Source organism: Notechis scutatus, unplaced genomic scaffold (assembly GCF_049901735.1).
Source record: "Notechis scutatus isolate UNSWTSFEM ecotype Mainland unplaced genomic scaffold, rNotScu1.2 NSCUCTG85, whole genome shotgun sequence".
Lineage (NCBI taxonomy): Eukaryota > Metazoa > Chordata > Lepidosauria > Squamata > Elapidae > Notechis > Notechis scutatus.
In genome coordinates, this window is record NW_028263129.1 from 5,251 (window position 1) to 23,456 (window position 18,206).

Genomic DNA, 18,206 nt, shown 5'->3' on the forward strand with positions numbered 1-18,206 from the left:
TTGGTGCTAAATCTCAAAAGACATTTTGGATTGTTTTCAGACATCACACAAACACAGCAATAACAAGCTTCCACTTTGATATCATATCAACGCCTTGTTGACTAATCTCTTTCCACTGGAAAATCTTGGAGGCATAAATGGCCCTAGAGAAATAGAGAACCTTGAAAGCTTTTATGACAGGCAGGGGATGCAGATATGAAGGCTTGTCTGGACTCTGTCATGATTAGGAAACTTCTGCAGCTTCTTTCTTGGAAGAGGGCTTTGTTTTCTTCCACCTCTTCCTATCACTGTGTCTTCAAAGCAAGGCTGGAGACTCCATCAGGAACACAAATCGTGTTGCTGCTTCTACTACTTCTGCTGCCCCAGGAAGTTCTATCAAATCTCATAGCCAAATGTCTGCTGACTCTGAAGCGGGACGAGGTGCACCCAGAGAACTATTACAAACCAGGAGAGTTTCTCATTGGTGGCGTTTTCCCTGCAACGAGGACAATGTTTCTACCACCAACCTTCAACAAATCTCCTTTGACTCAATTTTCTTGGTACGTCAAAGTTCCTGCATAGAACTAAAACCTCTCTGTTCCACCCTAAGTTCTAAAGTTTTAGTCGCCTCTTTTTTCAATGAATTATCTCTTTAATATGTGAGATTTATTCTCTTTCTGTCTCATTTCATCCTTGGTTCATCCTTTTCAGCTGATTAACCTGATTTGAAATTCTCAAATAAATAATCAGTAGAGATTTTGTTTTTCTTGACTTTGAAGAAGAAGCATCTGCTTTTCTTGAGTTTCTCTTAGCAGAGTTGGAATGTGGATGGACAAGAGAGAATTCTCTTCGCTGATGATGTAAAGCTGTTCAATACCACAGACAATACTGCTACCCTACAAAAAGATCTTGACTATGTATCTGAATGGTCAAACAAATGGCAACTTCAAATCTCAACAAATAAATGCTCTGTCTTACATATTGGCAAAAAAAAATCAGAAAATAAAATACAAGCTGAATAGTCAAGATCTTGTTGATGACCCAAGCTCTGTAAAGGACCTTGGAATACTCACCTCTAATGATCTAAGTGCTAGAGCCCACTGCAACTACATAGCCAAAAAGGCATTAAGAGTTGTTAACCTAATCCTACGTAGCTTTTTCTCTGGTAATATCACACTACTAACCAGAGCATACAAAACATTTACTAGACCAATACTCGAATACAGTTCATCAGTCTGGAACCCTCATTACGTATCTGATATTAGCACAATTGAGAAAGTCCAGAAATATTTCACAAGAAGAGTTCTCCACTCTTCTACTCATTGTAGAATACCATATGCCACCAGACTTGAAATTCTAGAACTAGAAAACCTTGAATTACGCCGTCTTCGGTCTGACTTAAGCATGGTATATAAAATCATACATTGCAATGTTCTACCTGTCAATGAATACTTCAGCTTCAACCATAACAACACAAGAGCACACAATAGATACAAACTCAAAGTAAACCGCACCAAACTTGATTGCAGGAAATACGACTTCAGCAATAGAGTGGTCAATGTCTGGAATACTCTACCCGACTCTGTAGTCTCTTCCCCAAACCCCAAAAACTTTAACCTTAGACTGTCTACTATTGACCTCACCCCTTTCCTAAGAGGTCTGTAGGGGGCGTGCATAAGCGCACCAACGTGCCTACCGTCCCTGTCCTATTGTTTCTCTTATTCTTTTATTTTTCTTATATGTACCCATTTCATGTATTCACAACTATGTATACACTTATACCTATTATCTTGTAAACAATTGGCAAATGAAATAAATAAATAAATAAATAAATAAATAAATAAATAAATAAATAAATAAATAGAATGGTTTTTCTCTTCTACCACTGTCATGTCCAATAAGGTCATCAGCATGGATAGAAAAATGCAGAAATATTCACTTTTTCTCTGAAGTAAAAATGAGATAAGCTTGATAATTTCATTCTGTACGACCAATTAAATGAGGATCCCAGTTCAGAATTGACTTTTCTTAAATATGTGAATTTCATTTGAGGGGATACCAGCATCCTAATTATATAATGAGTTATTTGTCAGCTAAGTCTCTATGGCGGACATGTGGGTCCTTATAAACAGCTCCAGAAATTGAGAACTTACTGCATTGGTTAACAGCCATAATTGCTGTTTTTATGTGTCATTGCAGGTGTCTCTATCAGTATGTGTCCTTTAATGATTCTATATTTCATGTGGAATAATAGGTCACACTTCCAATTATTAATTATTGGAGAAGATAAACAGGCAAAGGGATAGAAAGAGTTTGAACATCAGTCTGAAACCTTAATAAAACAGCAAGAAAAAGGACAATGTGAAGAATATGCTAAAACTGAATTCAAAACCGAATTATGTAGAAATGGTGAACATGTAATAACAAAAATGTATAAAGTTTAAAAGCCTTGAAAAAGAGGTTGAACAGGTTCAATGAATGCACTATTAAATTCTGATATTAAATAAAGATGTAGAGAATTTGGGTAATTGGTATTTGGTTTACACTCCATAATAGGTTAATATAATTTTTTGAAATAAAATGATGTATTCTTGCTATGGGATATCAGAGAAATTATCAAAGATGTGTAAACATATTTCAACCAATGCAGGAATTGTGAAAAGCATGGCAATACATTTTATCATGCAGGGTGGACTTGTGAGAAAGCTCTGAAATTTGAGATACAAGTTGAAGCAACAATGCAAAGAACATGAAAGGGTAAAAATTGTGAATAAACCAGTTATTTTTTACTGGGATTACTGAGCAAAGAATTAGATAACATTAATAGTGTTTCTAAATGGTGACTGTGGTAAGATTATTGTATGCTCAATGATGGAAGAATCATGGCATTCTCACAGTGCAGGACTAGATTGTGAAAAATGTAGAAATTACTGAAATGAAAAAATATCTCTTGAAAAGAAGGTGGGGAATCAGGGTTTTTTTCTTGGACCTTTTCTTCCTTTCTCTATTTTTGTCATTCCTTTTTTCTTTTAATTAATATTTCATTTGCATAAACAATTATTTATAAATATAAATTTTAAAAAGAGAATGCTAACAATAATTAGACTAACTCAAAAATAGTATGCATTCAATATCCAAAAATAAAAGAAAAATGGAGAATATCCCAGAGTTCTATTTGATAGGTGAGATTTTTTGGGGTGGGGGGTATTTAAAAATGCCTCCAAACCTCTCAGCCTTAGATGGATTAAAAATAGGATTGTTAAATTTAACAATTAAATAAAATGTTGTTTCCATTGATTATGTCCTGATACATTCATACTTTCAGGAAACCAGCAACAGAGTACTGGAAAATGCTATCCTTCCTTTTTGCAATCCAAGCGATCAACAAGAATCCCAACATTTTGTTCAATGTCACCCTGGGATACAACATCTATGACAATTATTTTAGACCACAAATGACTTCAGAGGCTTTGCTGGACCTGCTTTCAGAGGGGGAGGCCAATGTTCCCAACTATAGCTGTGGAAGGCAGAGAAACACCATGGCTGTTCTCGAAGCGACTGATACTGACATCTCCATCCAGATTTCAACCATGTTGGGAACCTACAAAATCCCACAGGTGTGTCTTTGTTGTGAAGACCATTTTTAGACATGCAACTTACAGCCAGACATCCTCTGTTGTACATGAAGAGAACAGTTCTATTGTGGGAATTGCATGAAGTAAGGATGAAGGTTCTATCAAAGATTGAAGCAGACAATCCGCTTTCTGGTACACTCGTAATATAGACTGTGTATTTCTGCTGGCTATTTGCAATAGCCAAATGCTTCATTGAAGAGCTGCGGTGACACAGTGGTTAGAATGCAGTACTGTAGGCAACTTCTGCTGACTGCTGCTGACTGCAATTTGGCATTTCCAAACTCACCAGGCTCAAGGTTAACTCAGCCTTCCATTTTTGCGAGATGGGTAAAATGAGGACTCAGATTGTTGGGGGCAATATACTGATTCTGTAAACCACTTAGAGAGGGCTGTAAAAGCACTGTGAAGTAGTATATAAGTCTAAGAGGTTTTGGTATTGCTATTCAAGTGAGAAGAGAGGCAATTTAAGCAGAATGACCAGGAGTGGAACATTGCTCCATTAGGGCTGGATACTGTTTTTATGATCTCTCTCTCTCTCAAAAAAATAAAATAAATAAAGTTAACTTATTTCCCTTTTCAGATCAGTCACGGTTTTGATTCCCAGGTTGTGAGTGATGAAAATCCTTTCTTCTACTCAATGCTCCCTGCTGAAGGAGCCCAGTACCCAGGGATGGTGAAATTGGTCCTCCATTTCAGGTGGACCTTGGTGGGTCTCCTTGCTCCAGACACCGAGAATGGACAAAGGTTCATGAGGACGTTGACTTCCACACTGGTCAGGAATGGAATTTGCCCAGTTTTATCACAAACCTTTTCCCCAGCTTCTCAGGAAGCAAAAATAGACTGGTATTTATTCCTCAGTTGGAGAAAGATTAATGTCTTTATTTTTGCTGCAGACTTGAGTTCATTCAATGCAGGGGTTATCCTTGTGCAGCTGGTATTTGATAGTCTTGCTGAGCCTCCTAGAGGAAAAGTCCTGCTAACCACAATCCGTTGGGACTTCACTATTTATTTGAAAAAACGATCTTTTCCGGTCAAATACTTCCATAGCATATTTTCCTTTCCTATGAAAAAAAATCTATTTGAAAGATATGATAGGCCTTTGAACCTTTATTTCTTTATGAGACAATATATAGAGATCTCCTTCCTATGTTCCTACACCAATAATGCCTTTTCAGTGAAAACATGGGGACGGTGCAGGCAGAGAGAAGATCTGGAAGCTCTCATGAAAGAGGAGATGGATCCAATCCTGACTCGGGACAACTATTTCATTTACAACACAATTTGGGCTTTGGCACGGGCCTTAAATGCAGCATATTTATCCAGATCCAGGAACACATTGAAAACTGGAAAAAATTGAAAACTCCTATGCTGAAGGTACTTATTTTCTGTTGCACAGCTCTCCATAGCAGCTGAGAAGTTATGTTATAATTGTAAGTACCTAACAATAACTATACTGTCAGGATTCTGGGAGTTACTCCAATTAAATCATGAGCCTCGAGTGACACTCCCAAAACTAAAAGGGATTTATTAGAAGTTAACATTCTGGCATTAGCGTGGGCATAGCCAACTCTGAGATACATAATTCATTCTCACCCTTGATCCTGCTTTCCCCCCCACCCCTCTGGATGTATCATCCAACGAAAAACATCCATAGCCAAGAGTCATCAATCATAGTCTCCAATTAGATTTTTGCGGGACAGAAGCTTCAGTCATCTAATCAGTCTCTGAAGAAAATATGAATGGAATGTACTTTCGATTCCACACTGCTCTCTGATCTTTGAAACACCCCCCCTTCTTTCTGTTGACAACTATAAAACATGTATACAAAATGTTTTATGAGTTGACATATACTGTATTTGGAATATAAAACATACATTAAATTCCAATTTTCCATTGCTTTCCTTTCTGCAGTTTATTTCACCCTGCTCATTTCTTTTCTGATTTCTATTTACAAGTTTCTTGTTAAAAAATATTATTCTTTTCTTCTTTGACTCTTTTTTTTTTACAAGCAGGACATACACCAAAAAGTGTGTGCTGTGTATATTAAGCTGTTTAACATCTCTGATCCTCTCACTTCCTGGGCTGCCCTTCTGCTCCAGGGCAGCCTTTAACCATTCTTTGGCTAAGAATTCCTCTGATTTTCCTTCCCTGGCTCAAAACTGTCAGTAGATAGATAACAAAGGATCTAATCAAACTGTTTCATATAGAGAAGCCACTTTGGGCCAAGAAGATAAGGAGGGTGAGGTCAGGTGAGAAGATGAAGAGTTGGACTGGGAAAAGCATGGAATCAACAAGCGTGAAGAATATTCTACAAAATATTCCATAGATGTTCCATAAAATTGAAGGAGGTGACCTTAACTGGTACCAGAGATTATTTTTCACTATGGAGATATTGGGGTCTTTTCTCCATGGCAAGTTGTCCATCTGTCACCTCAATGCAGAGTGTCATAAGCACAACCTACTAGTAGAACAAAGGTCTCCACATTCATCCTCAAAGAGAAAAGATTTTTCTCTTTAAACCAGTTGTTTATAATATCGTTTCTATGTGGGGCATCTGATTTCATTTTGGCTTTATTGGCAAAATTCCTTCGGTATTTTTTTTTATTACCTTTTAGTTGTCAAGCATGTATTAGATAACAGATATAATTAGAGCATGATTATGATTACATGAAATGGGTACAAATAAAAAGGGACATTAGGACAGGGACGGTAGGCACATTGGTGTTCTTAGGCACATCTCTTATCTCTTAGGAAAGGGGTGAGGTTAACAGTAGACAGTCTAAGGATAAAGTTTTGGGGGTTTGGGGAAGAAATCACAGAGTCAGGTAGTGCATTCCAGGCATTGATAACTCTGCTGCTAAAGTTTGGAGTGGTTTACCTTAACTTTGTATCTATTGTGTGATCTTGTATTGTTGTGGTTGAAGCTGAAGTAGTCATTGATGGGTAAGACATTATAGCAGATAATTTTATGTACTACGCTTAGGTCAGATTGAAGGAAGCGTAGTTCAAAATTGTCTTAGCCCAAAATTTCAAGTCTGGTGGTATAAGGTATTCTTTTGCAAGCAGAGGAGTGGAGGACTCTTCTTGTGAAATATCTCTGGACTCTCTCAATTGTATTAATGTCCAATATGCAGTGTGGGTTCCAGACAGATTAGCTGTATTCGAGAATTGGTCTAGCAAATGTTTTGTATGCTCTAGTTAGCAGTACAATATTACCATAGAAGAAGTTATGCAAGATTAGGTTAACAATTCTTAATGCCTTTTTTTTGGCAATGTTGTTACAGTGGGCTCTGGCACTTAGTTCATTTCCTGCAGGGTTTTAATTTTGGACCTCAATAGTTCATACTGGATATACCCTTTCCTTTGGTTACTTCCCATTGGTTTTCCAAAGTTTGCAGTGACAATTATGAATGGAACATTCTTTACCACTCTCATTTTTGAAGCCAATCTTGATTCTTCTAACAAGATTTTTATGCCAGTTGGGATGGAGAAGTCTTACCAAACAGCTTTCTATCTCCTGTGTAATATTGTCCATTTTCTCTTCCATCCCAGCTTCATTCTTTCCTTCAAACCTCTCAGTTTTATAATAATTCCATCAATGGGGTCTATTTGGATGAGAATGGAGACCTGGTAGCAGACCTGGACATTGTGAACACAGTGGTTTTCCTGAATATGTCTGCTATCATAATGACACTGGGAAGTCTAGAAAGAGTGGGATCCTTGGATTTCAAGTTGATGATGAACCAGAATGCTATTGCAAAGATTGAGACTCTGAACAAGGTGGGGAAAAGACTTCATTCTTCTCTTTATGAAGATCTTGCCAAGACAATTACCGAATTGGAGCAGGGGTGGACTTGGGATGTCATCTCAGTTCTCCCAGAGAGGAAACATCTTCCCATTAGATGTTCAGGTGTCTATGAGAAAAATATCCTTAATTATTCCAGTTAACTGTTTATCAAACTTCTACAAGGAAGCTGGATTTATATCATGGGTCAAAGTGATGGATTTTGTCAAAGCAGAAATCCATTCAACTTTCTTTTTAGTAGGTTCATTGAGAATTTTAAATAAAACTGTAATGGGGGGAAAACTAGAAGAAAAGGTAAATAGGCAAAAAGCAAGCCACCAAGTCAGTTTGAAGAGCTCCTTGTTTCTTGTAGGCTTCAAATTTAGCAAACCAAACTTGAATTGTTGATCTCCAAACTTTGCATTTTACCTCTTTTAGAAAATAAAATAACCCATGTTGTGGATGGTTTTTTTTTTTACCCTCTTTTCTGGCCAGCCCTTCCCTCCTTCCAGGTGTGTGGAAAGCTGTTCTCCTGGATTCATGAAGGTGGCTCAGGAAGGGAAGCCCATCTGCTGCTACAATTGTCGTCCTTGTGCAGAAGGATCCATCTCCACCATGGAAGGTGAGTGACAGCAGGAGAAAGAGACAGACTTTGGGGAGGATCGGAGAACCTGAGATTCTCCATGAACATGTATGTTGGAAGGCTTGGCCAGAGTGGTCCCTGCCTCTTTGAGCCTTGAATAAGATATACCTTTATGTCATTGTGAATTATAACAATAGTTCTTAAAGATTAATCCGGTATATAGCACAAGCAAACAGGTATAGAGATCATGGAGAAAGATACAGGATAAGTGAGGGTTGAGTATTGTGAGAGATATGACATCTCCTGCTCTTTATCTTTTACAACACATCTTCGACATTTCAAATTACTCTTTACTTCATTGCTCTAAATAGTGAGAGTTCCCAGAAACCAGAATATAATGATGGAATTTTGATTGGATCTTTGGAAGAGGATTGACCAAATTCTGACCATGTCTGGTGGGAACTTTGGGCAGCCACAGTTTCAAGTTATAGTTATTTGTCTTTACACAGAGGATGCATTTCTTTGCTACATGAGTCTCACAGAATGTCTTCGCTGTGCTCTTCATTCTATTTGCCGGGGGAGGGGGAGTTGGTAGTCTTATGGAATAAGTGACTGTGCTGTTCACTTGTTCCTTTTTATCAGCATGGGGACTCCTGGCTTTATACTTCCTGAGTCTGACATTGCAGAGGTTCTGCTGGAGTCTCTTCTTAAAGTAATTTTCAGAATCATGGTCCATGGAGAGGAGAGGAGAGGAGAGGAGAGGAGAGAAATCATGAGCTTTGGTTGAGCCAAACTTCCTTCTTGATCTTATTGGAAGATGTTCCTCTTTCTGATAATAAAAAAAATAAGGAATGCATTTTGATGTCCTCACTCCATATCAAACTCATTTTCAAGGGCCACTCCACCTGATGTTTCTTTCTCCATGGCAAAAATAGTGTTTATAATTTTCAGCTCACATAAGCTACATTAAGCAAATCCTTTGCATGTACTTAATTCCATTGTAGGATGGATCTCATTGGTGCCTTAAAGCACTGAGGTTCAGAAGTTAAAAGGTAAAATCTCAAGAAATAAATGCTCTGTCTTACATATTGGCAAAAAAAAAATCAGAAAATAAAATACGAGCTGAATAGTCAAGATCTTGTTGATGATCCAAACTCTGTCAAGGACCTTGGAATACTCATCTCTAATGATCTAAGTGCGAGAGCCCATTGTAACTACATAGCCAAAAAGGCATTAAGAGGTGTTAACCTAATCCTGCGTAGCTTTTTCCCTGGTAATATCACACTACTAACTAGAGCATACATATTTGCTAGACCAATACTCAAATACAGCTCATCAGTCTGGAACCCACATTATGTATCTGATATTAACACAGTTGAGAAAGTCCAGAAATATTTCACAGGAAGAGTTCTCCATTCCTCTACTCGTTGCAGAATACCTTATGCCACCAGACTTGAAATTCTAGATCTAGAAAATCTAGAACTACGTTGTCTTCAGTCTGATCTAAGTATAGTATATAAAATCATACATTGCAATGTCCTACCTGTCAATGAATACTTCAGCTTCAACCATAACAATACAAGAGCAAACAATAGATACAAATTCAAGGTTAATCATACAAAACTTGATTGTAGAAAATACAACTTCAGCAACAGAGTGGTCAATGTCTGGAAAACTCTACCTGACTCTGTGGTTTCTTTCCCAAACCCCAAAAACTTTAACCTTAGGCTGTCTACTATTAACCTCACCCCTTTCCCCCCATTTCCTGACTCTGACATGCACTCCCAACTTAGAGAAATCACCCTACAATGCAATGAAGCTTCTGTCACCATGTTTTGTGGCTGTTCTGCCTTAGCTATTCTGTCTTGGTATTTTTCCATAAGAACAAATCTTGCTTAACACGTATACCTCTCAGAGCAAAGTTCACTAAGCTGACAGGAAAAAGGAGCTGATAAGATTAACTTCACAGAGGTCTGTGTCAGATAAAAGATGTGTATTCGGTAAAACATGTTTATCAGTCACAAAGTTAGTTACTTGTATCACGTAGCCTGGTCTCAAAGATTAACTTTGTAACTTCTTTGTCTTCCTGCAATCCCCCTCACCCCCTCTCTTTGAATCAGTACAATAAAAAGGGACAGCGCAAAGCAATCGGGGCTGGCTGCCTGAACAATCTCATCTGTCTCAGGCGCAGCCGAGGATAATTCCATCTGCCCCAGGCGATGTGCTGCCTCACCTGAAGAAATCTTTTGTTTCGTGTCTTTTTTTCTTTGTGCTTTGCACTCACCCTTGCGAGGGTCTCACTAAATTGCTTTCTGAGGGGAATTCAGCAAGCAAGCCAGAAGATCGAAACAAGAGACCGGTCACTCGACGTGACAGCTGGGGGCTCGTCCGGGATCCCTTGATTCATCCGGGATCTCTTCGATTTTCTGGTTCCACGGTGTGACTTCTGTCTAGAGGTGCATCGCCTTCACTCCCATTTCTACGCACCTGGCATAGGCTCCGTACGAACGTAAGTAATGGGCTCCTCACTTTCCAAAGTTTCGTCAGGGCACAGGGACGAACTTTATAATTTAGTGAAGAAGGCTAATTCCTTTCAGAAAATCAATGGTACCACTGTGTACCCTATTTCGAAAAAATCTTTAAATAAATTTATAATTTACATTGAGGCGCACTGTCCAGCCTATCCATCTGCTGGAACTCTTAGCCATTCTCAATGGGAAAAATTAGGAAAATATTTACATGAAATTCCCAGAGCTCCCATGGATATACTTATCTCTTGGAGAGCGATAATGGCTGCTATAACAATTGTTTATCCACCTTCTAGTCTTCCTGAAACATCTTTTTTCCCTGTTTCCTCTGATTCCCCTTCTTCTCATTCAAAAACTTCTAAGCCTCTTGAGGCTCATCTTGATACAATTTCTTCTTTACCACCTCCTTATCCTGACATTTCTTCCCCTCCTCCTTCCCCTCCTTCTTCTCTTCCTGACTCTTCCCCTATGAAACCTGCGGGAGGAATTATAACTAATCTTCTGTCATCACCTCTGTCTTTAGAAACAGAAAATCCTTCTGCTTATCCTATGACTATCATCCCTGGAGCAGCAGGAGGCAATGTTCATAGTAACATTGAGTTTAAAGTTTTGAAAAATATAAAAGATGCAGTTACAACTTATGGATTGCATTCTCCTTTCACTAGGGGAATACTTGATTCTTTGGTTACAGCTAATACAGTTATGTTATTGTATGATTGGAAAATGCTTTTTTCTATGCTTATGACTCCAGCGCAATATGTTGTGTGGCAATCTGAATATGAAAAAGGTATTGAGGCTGAAATTCGTAGGGGTTTGCCTGCTGGAGTAACTGTAGATCATTTACTGGGGAAAGGTCAATCCTCCACTCTAGCACAACAACAAAATTCTCCCCATCGCAGTTTTGCCATTATTCATATGTGTGCTATGAATGCTTTAAAGCGAGTGGATGATTCAGATTCGCAGTCCACTCAAGCATTTTTAAAAATTATGCAAGGTCCTGATGAGCCATATGCTTCATTCATCAGTCGGCTTCAGACAGCCCTAGATAGACAGATAGATAATTCTGTTGCTAAACAAGAGTTACTTATAAAATTGGCTTTTTCTAATGCAAATCAGGATTGTCAAAAAATTCTACAGCCAGTCGCTAATAAGCCAGGAGTGACATTGGCTGAGTTTTTACAACTCTGTAGAATTGTAGGAACAACTACTCATAAAATGGATATGCTTGCTACTGCAATCACTGCTTCATTACCAAATTCTAATTCTGCTTCTACTTCTCCTCCTGATGCTTTTGCTGTAACACGCAATGGCAATTGTTTTAACTGTGGCAAGCCAGGACATTTTAAAAATCAATGTCGTATGCCAGGGGGTGGAGCTGTTCTTCGTGGCCAAACCAGAGGTCCATCTTCCTCATCTAAGCCAAAAACTATCTGTCCTCGCTGCAGGAAAGGCTATCATTGGGCTTCACAATGTCGTTCTAATCCTTCTCCTTCTCAGCCTTCGGAAACTAATTGAGGGGTCTTCAGCTAGCCCCGCCACAAAGGCTGAATTACCTGCCACAACATTTCCTGTGGTATTGTTAGAGGATCTTGTGTATGATGATCCTGGTGCTGTTTTTACTCTTCCTTTAACTACAACGCTTCTCAAACCTCTTCCTCCTTCCACACCTGTCTTGCTTATTCCCAATTCTTCTCTTACAATAGAGGTGTGGTTGCAGCTCCTTACTTATATGATTCTTCTGCTCTTAATAATCTTGCTTTGGCTGCAATAGGAGATCGTTGCTTTTCTTTAAAAAAGGGGACAGTAGTGGCTACGCTTATAATTTTACCTCTTTTTGAACCTCTTTCTTTGTTTGCATTACAGCAGCCTGTTCAAGCTTCAAAACCAATTCTTTCTGTTACACTCAATGGTCGAATTTTTGATGGTCTGATTGACACCGGTGCAGATGTTTCTGTTATTCGTTCCTCTGAATGGCCCTCTTCTTGGTCTCTCACAGAAGCTTCTTCAGTGCAGGGCGTAGGTGGGGCTCAAGCTGCTAAGGTCAGCTCTCATTGGCTTTCTGCTTCTACTGAGCATTCTACCTTAACTGCTTATCTTAAACCCTATATCCTTCCTCTACATTGCAATCTCTGGGGACGTGATTTACTTTCTCAATTTCAGGCTTATATTCAGATACCATAGTTTTTCTATTCAAATGTCTATTTCTCCTTTATCTCTTACTCTTAAAACCTCTATTCCTGTTTGGGTGGATCAATGGCCTCTCACCAAAGAAAAATTGGAGGCTTTACATCTTCTTGTCCATCAACAGTTAATAGAGGGACATATTGAACCATCCACCAGTCCTTACAACACCCCAGTTTTTGTAATTAAAAAGAAATCTGGCAAATGGCATCTCCTTAGTGATCTCAGAGCCATAAATTTAATTATTCAGCCCATGGGGCCACTACAGTGTGGTCTGCCTAATCCTAATTTGATCCCAGCTGGATTTGATCTCATAATAATAGATTTAAAGGACTGTTTCTTTTCCATACCTCTGGCACAAAAGGATAGGATCATCTTTGCATTTACAGTGCCAGAGCTTAACAATTCTAAACCCACATCTAGGTATCAATGGAAAGTTCTTCCACAAGGTATGCTGAATTCACCAACTATGTGTCAATTTTTTGTCAATGAGGCTCTGCGGCCTTATAGATCTCAATTTCCAAGTTTTCTTGTATATCATTACATGGATGATATCTTAATTGCTGCTGATGGGCCAAAGGGGCGGTTCAAAAAACTTTCCCGATCCTCTTGACCACATTAGCAAAAGCAGGGTTACATATAGCACCTGAAAAAATCCAGTCTCACTACCCAATGCAATATTTAGGTCACAAGGTTTTAGCTTCTACAGCATCTCCACACATTCCTTCACTCACACTTCCACAGCCAACAACGCTGGTTCAATTACAGCAGTGCTTGGGGGTTATTAACTGGGCTAGACCATATCTTGCTTTAACCACACAGATGCTATCACCACTCTTTCAAGCACTAGTAGGATTGAAAAATCCTGCAGATAAGGTCTATCTTTCAGATCAGCATCTAGAAGCTTTAAAACAAGTAAACACAGCCCTAGCCACCCGGTGGGTAAACCGTGCACTCACAGACACACCACCTTCTCTTGCTATCCTTTCTACTCATCAACTACTGACTGCAATAATTATTCAAATATCTAATAAAAAAAATCTTCATATCTTGGAATGGCTACACCTACCACACACTCCAAAAACATCTATTTTTACTAGAGCAGCGCAAATGGCTTCTCTTATAGAAAAAGGGCGTAAGAGAACCAAAGCTCTGATGGGAATGGATATTTTTACATTGTATATTCCTTTTAAGATCACTCAATGGGAACCTCTTTTTCAGACTTCCACAACACTGCAGGACCGCGTTGGAAGATTGGTGTGGCCAAGTGTCGTGCCACCTTCCCTCTGATTCACGATTGCAGGTGTTGAGGACAGTTCCTTTTGTTTTACAATCACCTTTTGTCCAACAGCCATTGAAGGAAGGCTTAACTGTCTTTACTGATGGTTCAAAAAATATTGGAGCATGTACATGGTACGAAAATGCTCAATGGCATAAACGTTTAACTACTTCACAATCATCAGCACAAGCTGAATTAGCTGCTTTCCTATTGGCGTTGTCTCTTTTTCACAACAATCTTTAAATGTAATATCTGATAGCATGTATGTTACTCAGATGGTTGCTCATATTTTTGATGCATATATTTCTCCTGTTACCCCTCCCTCTCTCATGACACTTTTTTACAGCTTCAGACACTGCTGAAAAAGCGAGAGAAACCTTTATTTGTAGCCCATATCAGAAGTCATCAGCAATTGCCTGGATTCCTAGCAGAAGGCAATCATATGGCAGATGAGGCTTGTAAAATTATGGCCTCCTCTCCCCTTCTCCAACAGCCTTCACCTGGGGAGAGTCATGATTATTTTCATCAAAACAGGAAAGCCCTAGTGCGGCAATTTGGAATTACATATCAAGAAGCCACAGCAATAATTCAACAATGTCCAACATGTAGCCTGCAGGCCAAAGGTATCCCTGAAGGTGTTAATCCTAGGGGTACTCAAGCCTGTGATACGTGGCAAATGGATGTCACTCATTATCCTCCCTTTGCTCCCTGGAAATACATTCATGTATCAGTAGATACTTATTCAGGGTTTATTATAGCAACATTGCAAAGAGGAGAGGCTACAAAAATGTTATTAATCACTGTATTCGGTCATTCGTAACGTTGGGATGTCCAAAAATTCTCAAAACAGATAATGGTCCTGCTTATGTCAGTTCTCCCTTTGCTGAGTTTTGTCATAAGTGGGCCATCACACATAAGTTTGGCTTACCCTTCAACAGCCAAGGGCAAGCGATTGTGGAGAGATCGCATTTAACTTTGAAACAAGCCCTTGATCGGCACTTGGGGAAAAAAGGCTCAGGCCCCCCGAACCTCCCAATGTTGCAAAATATCTTAAATGTTTGTCTTTACACTCTTAACTTTCTCAATCTTACTGGCACTCCTCCTACCACAGCGGCTTCTCGCCACTTCACCAAGCCAGTAGTTCCCTCTTCCCGTCCTCTTGTTTATTTCAGACAGCTTCCAGATCCTGCGTGGAAAGGTCCTGCACAGCTCATTACCTGGGGAAAAGGTTACGCAGCTGTCCAACTTCCTGATCGAGTGCTTTGGGTTCCTGCTCGCTGTGTCAGACCTTACCATGGCAAACCTGACTCTAACCCTAATCTTTCTTCTGATATCAATACTTCCTGTCTTTTCTCAATTTAGGGCATCTCCTGATGCTATTTTTGCTTTCCTTGCTGACACTGTTACTTTTGTTTTTAAAGATAATCTCCTTCCTGCATGTAATTATGTTTTCCAACACAACGGTAGTTTTCTTTCTCCTACTTCTGACATAACTGTTCACTATTACTATTTTCCTTGTTTAATCTTTTTAACTATACATGTCACTTCGCTTACTATAGGTTCATATTCTTGCTTAGGATTTTTTCACAATCACACCTATTTCAATCACACTGTTATATTGCTTTCCACTCCTTCAGTGGCATCTACTCCACTATCTTCTGTTTTACTTACATTGCCATCTCTAGCTAATTCTGAGTCACCTTATCCTGGAGACAAACTACGATGGCATCTTCGTTGCTGCTTTCCACCCTGTGATGTCACCAACTGCATATTGCATCATTCATCTTCCTGGGTTCCTGATCACTACAAACCACCTGTCGTGCGAAGACGTCACCTCATCCATGATGACACTCATCGCAAGACTACAGCTCTCATTCGAGCTCGCCATCTTCGGTATCCTGCCTTCATTGCTGACAACTCCATCTCTAAGCAGTCTGCATCTCATGTTGTTCCAAGATTTGGCTATCGTCGCACTCCTCGAAGTATACAATCATCTTCTACAAATGAACATCAACCTCAAACTTATACCTGGACTATCCTTGACTTTCAAGGAAAATTTTTAAATACCACCACTAACTATACTCGATGGCCATGGTTTCCTCAGCTTTTCATGGATTTTGCTGAAATGGGAACAGGAGTAGAAAAATTTGCAGACAAAAAACTGCAAGCTGACACATGGGACAAGCAAGGCTCCTGCTCTCCAGCACCTGCTGACAACTATAGACTATATTTTTGTCCTGCTCATAGTACTGGTACTTCTCGTTCTGCCTGCGGTGGGGTAGTTGACAGATATTGTAAAAATGGAGTTGTGTATCCACAGGTCATATCTGGTGGGAAGCACCTACCAAAAATGACTATATTCATATTACCCGTGCCCAAGCAAAGCATTCCTGCTCTTCATGGCCTTGTTGTGGACAGAGAATAAATCCACTCAGAATCACTTTTACTGCACAAGGAAAGACACTTGCAAGAAAACAATGGATGGTTGGGTTTACTTGGGGAGGACGTCAGTGGGATGGTCAAGGAGATGAAGGGAATATTTTTACAATTCGTCTCTCAATATCCATGTCTAATTATGATGTTGGTCCCAATCACAATTTGAAATCAACCTTTCTACAAAAACCCAATATTCAGGTGAATCCATTAGTACAGTTGGTTAATTCTTCTTACATTGCTAGCAACTATACTTAATGATTCATCCAAAACTGATCAATGTTGGCTTTGCTTATCTGATTTGCCACCATTCTATGATGCAGTAGCTTCCAATGAACCTATTAGTAACTCCACCAATGACACACAATGTCGATGGAACACTTCCTCCATCACTATCACTGACATAATAGGTAGGGGATGTTGCCTAGGAAACATACCTGCCAATTACACTCAATATTGTCAGAATGTTTCATCAGGGTATCACTGTGATGTATATTTACCAAAAGAAAGATCAAACCTTAACATTGGAGGCTATGGTCCTCTATACACTACCTCCAATGGCAATATCACTACTCCCCTCAAAGGACAATTCTTTCTCCCAGGTAATAACTCTGTATGGGCTTGCTCCACAGGAGCAACTGCTTGTGTTCATGGTGATGTACTTATTGCTCAGGGATCTTTTTGCATTCAGGTAAAATTACTCCCAAAGATCACATTTTATCCAGGGTCAGAACTTATCAATGAACTTGAACCTCCACAATTCCCTCTTCATCAGAAAAAAGAAGTCATAACAGCTGTAACACTATCTGTATTGCTGGGTCTTGGAGCAGCAGGTGCAGCCACTGGTGTAGCGGCTCTAGCTGTTGGTCATCAACAGTTAGCAACCCTAAGTTTACAAATAGATGAAGATCTCAAACGCATAGAGACTTCAATTTCGGCTCTCCAAAATTCTCTCTCATCTCTGGCTGAAGTGACTCTTCAGAACAGAAGAGGTTTAGATTTGTTATTTTTTAAACAAAGGGGGATTATGTGTAGCAATAAAGGAAGAATGTTGTTTTTATGCTGATCATTCAGGAATTGTCAAAGATTCCATGGCTGAATTACGAAAACGTTTGAAAGATAGAGAGAATGAAAGACAACAAGGTCAGCCATGGTATCAAGGCATGTTTAATTTTTCTCCTTGGTTAACAACACTATTGTCTGCTTTAATAGGTCCTCTTGTGCTATTGCTTCTTGCATGTACTATTGGTCCATGTGTATTAGGACGTTTACTTACATTTCTGAGGGATCGTTTAAAAACACTTGACAATGAAGTCAACAATACTCAAAAAACAGTTAGCTTTCTTACATCCATCATTGAATCAAAAGATCTTGTCAAAAAACTTTGCTGGAATGGTACTCTGACCAAGAGTCAGAGGAAGAAATAGACACTAATAACTCCTTTTCTCCCAAAGAAGTTTTGTTAACTCTGCCAAGCCATGATTTGGGGGATGAGGACTTTTCCTCATATGAGTTGGTTCTGCAAGGCATCAACAAACCGAAGGGTTTGTTGCCACCTTATGGGACTACTCGGGAGGAGAAAGGACTCTACCTAGAATCTTGAGCACAAAAAATAAAGAAAAGGAGGAATTGTGGCTGTTCTGCCTTAGCTATTCTGTCTTGGTATTTTTCCATAAGAACAAATCTTGCTTAACACGTATACCTCTCAGAGCAAAGTTCACTAAGCTGACAGGAAAAAGGAGCTGATAAGATTAACTTCACAGAGGTCTGTGTCAGATAAAAGATGTGTATTCGGTAAAACATG

General features: G+C 39.3%; 1 protein-coding gene across 1 annotated transcript; it reads left to right on the forward strand.

Moving 5' to 3' along the window:
- Positions 1 to 366: 366 nt before the first annotated feature.
- Positions 367 to 4,971, forward strand: LOC148128623 (vomeronasal type-2 receptor 26-like; the record flags this gene model as incomplete). Its single annotated transcript, XM_087948705.1, has 3 exons — positions 367 to 539; positions 3,305 to 3,596; positions 4,195 to 4,971. Coding segments are annotated over 3 exons (1,242 nt in total), but the record flags the coding sequence as incomplete, so codon positions are not given.
- Between the last annotated feature and the right edge of the window lie 13,235 nt (positions 4,972 to 18,206).